This window comes from Myotis davidii, unplaced genomic scaffold (assembly GCF_000327345.1).
Source record: "Myotis davidii unplaced genomic scaffold, ASM32734v1 scaffold573, whole genome shotgun sequence".
NCBI classification, from domain to species: Eukaryota; Metazoa; Chordata; class Mammalia; order Chiroptera; family Vespertilionidae; genus Myotis; species Myotis davidii.
This window is the reverse complement of record NW_006285997.1, coordinates 173,314-180,161: the sequence shown is the minus strand read 5'-3', so window position 1 is coordinate 180,161 and position 6,848 is coordinate 173,314. Positions and strand designations below refer to the sequence as shown.

Below are 6,848 nucleotides of genomic sequence, written 5' to 3'. Positions count from 1 at the left end.
CGTTGTTGGCAGTTCTCCTTGCCCGCAGCCCAGCAGCTTCCGCTGGGGCAGCTCGGGTCGCACTTCTGGCCTAGGACAGAAACGGAGAGTTAAACGCCATCTCAGGGAAGGGGCGATGAGGAGAGGGATGGCGCCTTCCCGGGCCCGGAGCAAAGCAGCGGCCTGAACTCGAGGAGCAGCCGCCGTGTTTCCGATGCTCGGCCGGCTGGTCTGTGAGCAGGTGACTTATAAGGGAAGTAAGACGGCTGCACCTCGCACGCCTCCATGTCCACCCAGCCTTGACACGGAGGCAGCGTGGGCGCACGCAGGCCCCGGACACTGGGTTCAGTGAGCTCCGGCCCCGCTTCATGTGGGCTCAGGCAGGAGCAGCCCAGCATCCCCGCTCTGTTAGGGTCATCTACCCCTGGGGGAGGGGGTGGGAGGTGCTGGCTGCAGCCTCCCCCTGCCCCTCCTGAGTGACGGACGGTCAGCCTGGGGGAGGCGGGTTTGTAAGTAAAAGCTCCCGGACTCTTAGCCAGAGAGGGGGGCACAGAGTCCGCTCCACAGGGAGATGTCCACCGCGTGTATCGCTCTGTTCATCACCTACAGCCTCAGCTGTTCCCTCGCCAGCTACAGTCTGGACACTTTCCAGCTGATCAGTCAGTGCTCGCAGCTTTCATAGGCGACGGCCAAGCACCCCCAGCTGACAGGGGCCTGCTCTTGTCAGCGGCACCGTGTTTGGGTCAGCACCCAGGGATCCCAGGGATCTGAGGACCCTGCGTTCCTGCTGCGGCGAGAGGACCCCGCTGGGGTTCCTGCTGCGGTTCCAGCTGCTGTGAGAGCAGGCTGTCCACCAGCTCTGGTCATAGGACATCGGCCCTGCCGCCATCTGTCCCTGCAAATCACCCCCGCTGAGGGCTCAGGTGCCCCGTCCCCGCAGCCAGCAGCAGCTCTGTCTCTGGAAGAACTCAGATCTCAGAAGAGCTGGTCACCATGCGACCGCAACCCAGGACACCCGCTCCTGTGACTGACAGTTTTCACAGCCGCCCCCAGGGGCGGAGGGCATGAGTGCAATGCACCTGCTGCTTAGGGTCAGGGTCAGGCAGCACCCTGAACGCACAGGGCTGCACCCTGTGAGGGGAGAGAGAGGGACCCAGACAGACAGACGGAGGCAGAGAGACTGAGAGAGAAGGAACCAGAGAGAAGAAAGAGCCAAATTAACACACAAATGTCAAGGGTGATCATCGGTATAGAACTCTCATGTTCTTTTTACTTTTATCTCTACTTTACCTTATTTTTCAAATTTCTATTATAAGCACGCAGCAGGTTTATAAAAGAAAAATACTTAAGTTGAAAATGCTTAAAGGCTTCTTTCTTTCTCTCTCCCCTCCCTCCCTCCCTCCTTCCTTCCTTTTTGTTAACCCTCACCCGAGGATATTTTCCCATTGATTTTTAGGGAGAGTACAAGAGAGAGAGAAAGAGAGAGAGAAACATCGATGTGAGAGAGACACATTGATTGGTTGCCTCCTGTACGCGCCCTGGCCAGGACCTGGGCTGGGGACGGGCCTGCAACCAAGGTACATGCCCTTGGCCGGAATCGAACCCGGGACCCTTCAGTCCGCAGGCTGGCGCTCTATCCACTGAGCCGCACCGGCCAGGGCTGAAGGCATCTTCCTGTGACAGAGGAGACAGTGCCGACCGACCGGGGAGCTCACCGCCTGCCTCAGTGCTAGTCTGCCCCGAGCAGCCTCCCGGACGCGGGTCCTTTGCATCCGCGCTTTAGGGTGAAGGGACCTGCGCCTTAGCCAGCCTCCCTGCCACCATCCTGGCCCCGTGGCCCTGCCCGGCCCAGAGCGGAGGCCGATGCGCCCGGCACACTCACAGCTGCCGGGCGGGTGGCTCTGGAAGTCCAGCGACATGTTGCTCACGAAGCTGCTGTCCACGATGTCGTGCCACTGGATGGTGTCCATGCTGCAGAGGGAGGGGTTGTTGTTGAAGCGCACGGCGCCCTGCAGGATTTCTGCGGGAGAGGGAGGGTGTTGTTGAAGCTCTGCGCCGCCCCGTCTGCGCTCTCACGCAGTGCGCACGCTTTCTTCCTTTTATTTTGTTAACCCTCCCCCGAGGATATTTTCCCAGTGATTTTTAGAGAGAGTGGAAAGGAGAGGGGAAGACAGAGAGAAACATATCGATGGGTTGCCTCCTGCACATGCCCTGATCAGGGCCCGGGCCGGGGAGGAGCCTGCAACCAAGGTACATGCCCTTGACCGAATCGAACCCGGGACCGTTTGGTCCGCAGGCCGATGCTCTTCCACGCTGCATCCTGCTGGACAGATGCCAGCAAGCCAAGGAGGCTCCCCGTGGAATTCCACGGCAGCAGGTGGAGAATGAGTTGAGGCCCTGTCCGTGTGACTCAGTGGTTAGATCTGTCATTCAGTAAATGCTACGTTTCACGTCCCTGCCACAGAGTGAGGGCATGATCGCCGTTACTTTCAGTTTTTAAAAAACCAGCTTCCCATCTCTCCTATCACCTTCCGGCTTCCTGTCAGAGGACCCTCATGTGTGATCAGCCACAGAAATTCAGTCACACCTCCGTTCCTCGGCCTGACTTAGACAGAGTGACCCAGGAAACTGTCTCAAATATGCGTTGATTTTGTTGTTGTTAATCCTCTTCTGAGGACATTTTTTTTCATTGATTTTTAGAGAGAGTGGAAGGGGGTTGGGGGGGGGAGAGAGAGAAAGAGAGAGACAAACATTGATGTGAGAGAGACACAGTGATTGGTTGCCTCCTGCACAGATCCCGACTGGGGTGGGGATTAAACCCACAATCCAGGTATGTTCCCTTGACCGGGAATCACACCTGTGACCCCTTGGTGTGCGGGTCCACGCTCTGACCACTGTGCACACCAGCCAGGCACCAGGGGTTGATTTTTAATGCATGTCTCTTACACCTGAGGCCCAGGTCACAAGACTGGCAGCTTATTCGCTCCCTAGGCACAGAAAGTCTGCCACACTCCCTTCTCCCAGAGCCTTCACCATTTCTAACTCTCCGGATGCTTTTCCGTGAACACGGGATAACCTGGCTACATCTCCCCTTCCCATTGCACCGTGTACCACCTTTTCAGTAACCTCCACCAGCTGTATCTCACACATGAGTGGCACAGGAAACAAGAGAAAAGCAGCTAGTTGCCTACAAGGGAGCGCCCATTCGACTGTCAGCTGATTTCTCAACAGAAACTATGCAGGCCAGAAGGGAGTGGCAAGATATACTCAAAGTGATGAATAGCAAGAACCTACAACCAAGAATGCTCTACCCAGCAAAGCTATCATTCAGAATTGAAGGCCAGATAAAGAGCTTCCCAGACAAGAAAAAGCTAAAGGAGCTCATTACCACCAAACCACTACGCCATGAAATGTTGAAGCGTATTCTTTCATAAGAGGAGGAAGAAGAAAAAGGATAAATATTTGAACAGCAAAATGGCAATAAATACTTATCTACCAACAATTGAATCTAAAAATCAAAATAAAGGAACAAGAAATCTAATAAAAAGTAAACTGATGAATAAAGTAGAATCAGAGGCATGGAAGCATGGAACAGACTGATGAACCTCCGAGGGAAAGGGGAGGCGTGTGTGAAGAGATTAACCACAGAAATTATATGCATATATGCGTTAGCTATGGACACGGACAACAGGATGGCAAAAGTCTGGAGTGGGGCGGGAACCAGTGGAGAGAGGCATCTGTAATACTCTCAATAATAAAGATTAAAAAACCCACATTTGTTGTGATGAATAAAGTCTTCCCTGAGTGAAATGAGGAAAGGCCCGGTGGGCCGTGTCCCATTTCTGCGCTAGGGCCTCCGGGCCGGCCGCTCACCCTGTAGGTTCCGCATGGGCAGCTCCCGCAGGCCGGTCTTGTTGGCGCCGTAGTTGGACAGGACGGACAAGGCGTGGGTGTTCTCGAAGAGCATGTTCCCCCGGATGATCTGCAGGTTCTCCAGGGGGATCCTCTCCACCACGTTGAGGGCAATGAGGACGTAGCCGGCCACCTCCTGGATGGTCTGAGGAGACAAAGCGTGAGGCTGGCCGAGCTCCTTCGAGGAGCTCAAGAGCGTGAGGTCTAACACGGGCCCAGGGAACCAGGACGCCCCCTGAACGACGCCCACGCGTGGTGACAGCCGTAGGGCATGTGGGTGACTGCACGGAGGGCGTGGCAGGTGACGGGGGGCACAGTCATTGCCACTTCGTGCCCCCTGAGCCCGCTGGCGGCAGGAAAGGGCAACATGATTACTCAGCAAAACCGTGACTTGCTTCCCTAGGCCTTCAACACACTCAGGTGAAGATGGGAACGGCTTTGTTAATTTATCTTGCATCTATTCTGCCTGCTTGCTCATGAAAAAAAGAAAACAGCCACCGGAAGGAGGCCAATCACACCCAGAGTTCAACTGCTGGCTCCTGTTGGCTCTCTGGAGCCGACTGAAAAACATGGGGACACTTGTGAAATGCGGTTAAACTCTTGGCGGCTGGAAAGCAACCGTGGCGGGAGTGTTTACACCAAGGCAATGGGCAGATGCTACAAAGCAAGGCTTTTCAAAAAGTAAGAGCCAGTTCCCAGGGTGCCACGGCGGAAGCCATGGCAACAAGATACCTCTCGGTGTCTATGATGACCGTGGAGCGCCGGCCGGACCAGTTCCTCTGGGGCGTCCTTTGGTGACCTGGCACTAGCTGGGAGAGTGGCCTCCTCATGCCACGTGCACCGCACACTCCCTAGGACTCGGAACTGCCGTGGTCGAAGCCAACACGCGCCCAGGAGAATGCCGCCTAGGCTGTGCCTGCCTCTCTCCACTGCTGTCGTGTCTGGGCGAGGCACTGAACTCACGGAACCAACCTTTAGGAAGGACAGGTCGTAGTCCCTCTGCATGTACGTGATCTCCAAGTTCCCCAGGACCACCTCGCAGTTGTTGAGCATCCGCTGGAGGTTCCGGAAGTGGTCGTCGAATGTGCCCAGCTGGGTGAGCTTGTTGTTGGTGCCCTGGCAAACTGGGGGGAGAAAAAAAGGCATCTCATGAAATGCCCAGGAAGACACACAACTAAAATAAAATCACATTCACAAACGCCAACAGACTCTGTGCTCCGGTGGCTCAGGATGTTAATTCTGATGGAGGCAGACGTGACAGCACAGGGTTAAGCCTTACAAGGTGCAGGTCAGCGGAAGGAAGAGCTCACTCCTACCCGCAGGGACTCGTTCAAACGTGTTCAGAAGTCACGGGGACACAGACGAGAGTCTATAAAAACCTCTCGGATGAGACAGTCGGTAGGAACCTCAGCAGGCCAAACAATACGCGTCAGAAAGTGTATGAATAATGTAATTACAACGTCGACTGAATAACTGCATCGCGAACTTTTTACTTTGCCAAAAGAGAGCACACCGCCTTCTGGGTGTCAAAGAGTATTTACAAACATAGTACGCACCAGGAGACGTGTGCGGACCACCACGGTGCACAGCTGGGAGCGGACGACGAGCGCGTCAAGGAAAACCCAGAGGCGGGAGGTTAAGACAGTCTTCTAAGCGAAGGCCTCGGAGACTGAACCCCAGGTCTCATTAGATAAGGCTTAGTGAATAACGAAGTGGAAACATACATTCAAAAACCGCCAGTGAGAAACGGACAGTGCTCCGTCAGTCCGTCCTCCTGGGAGCCCCGCCCGCACAGGTGCGCTCCGCTCCTTCGTGTGCGAAGCTACCAGACTTCAGACCAGAAAACATCTCCCACGAGGGGGAGACCCACTACGTAGTCTGTATTTCAAAGCCAAGGAGAGGATGATACGAAGTCACATTTGCAAGCCCAGCTCTTTAAAGAACACGTTCAGGCAAGCGTAACAGAACAAAGGGGTTCGGGCCTTTGAAGCTGGGAGCTTTGAACCACAATCCCTCTGGGAGTGAAGACACAGGGCCCCTGGGCTCGGAGGGGAGCCCAGGACCGGCTGGGGTCGCCCGGGTCTGCAGAGGCGGCACCACCATCGCAGCCAGGGGCTGAGCCCCGAGACGAGGCCAGTCCCCAGGCGGGACCTCCTCGAGGTCACCTCCAAAACCCGTGCTGCTCTTCCTGGGCCTCTGTACGCCTACGGGAACTGCCTGCCCAGCAGCACCCGGCGTCTGCCCTTGCTCCGGTGTCAGGGCAGAGACACAAGTTCCGACGCCAGCGCTGGGCATGAAGCACCCCCACTCCTCGTTCATCCTGTGGGGGTTTCCCCCCAGCCCCTCGCCCCTGCCGCGTCTCACCCACACTCTGCGGCAGAGGGAGTCACATGGGAACTCTGATGGCGCCTCAGTGACTGGCTTCCAACCACAACGTTGGGTGGACCCAACGCGGCCAGCTGCTGCCTTTGCCCAGGAGTCCGGCCGCTCGCTTTCAGCCTCGACGTGGAGCCCTTGAGCACAGTTGGCTGCGAGGCAGGCGGACAGGGCCAGACCTACTTCCCAGCGCCAGGTCCTGCGTGAAGGCGCCCCCACGATGTAGGCGCAGGGTTGTGGGGGCGACGCGGGCTCCCCACTGGCACACCTGGAGGCCACCACCGCTCCCCTGGCCACAGGCCGGCCCTCTACCTTTCGGCCTACCTGACTGGCTGCGGGCTAGGTGGCCACAGGTGTTGGCGTGCCCTCATGCCAGCCAGGTGAACGGTGATGGCGGGAACTTGGGGGGGGGGCCCTCAGGAGTTCTCAGCCACAGAGGGAGGCACATAGCTGCTTCCACCGGAAGCGAGGAAGGACATTCGCTTGTAAGCTTCTCTACTCGGAGCCAAAGGGTGTTTACTGTCACATCGATGGGGCCCCTGGTACACAGCCACTGAAGTTCAGCTGGTTTTATTCCAGAA

The 6,848-nt window shown here is 56.6% G+C and overlaps 1 protein-coding gene across 1 annotated transcript in view; it reads right to left on the bottom strand.

The window, feature by feature from the left end:
• EGFR (epidermal growth factor receptor) overlaps window positions 1–5,052 on the bottom strand; it is a 44,715-nt gene extending 39,663 nt beyond the window's left edge. Inside the window, exons 1-4 of the mRNA XM_015559686.1 lie at window positions 4,864–5,052; window positions 3,853–4,036; window positions 1,862–1,999; window positions 2–70 (exon numbers count right to left, since the gene is read on the bottom strand). Of these exons, the coding sequence (XP_015415172.1) occupies window positions 2–70; window positions 1,862–1,999; window positions 3,853–4,036; window positions 4,864–5,037 (565 nt within the window). The 5' untranslated portion in view covers window positions 5,038–5,052. The remainder of the gene's footprint in view (window position 1; window positions 71–1,861; window positions 2,000–3,852; window positions 4,037–4,863) is intronic.
• Between the last annotated feature and the right edge of the window lie 1,796 nt (window positions 5,053–6,848).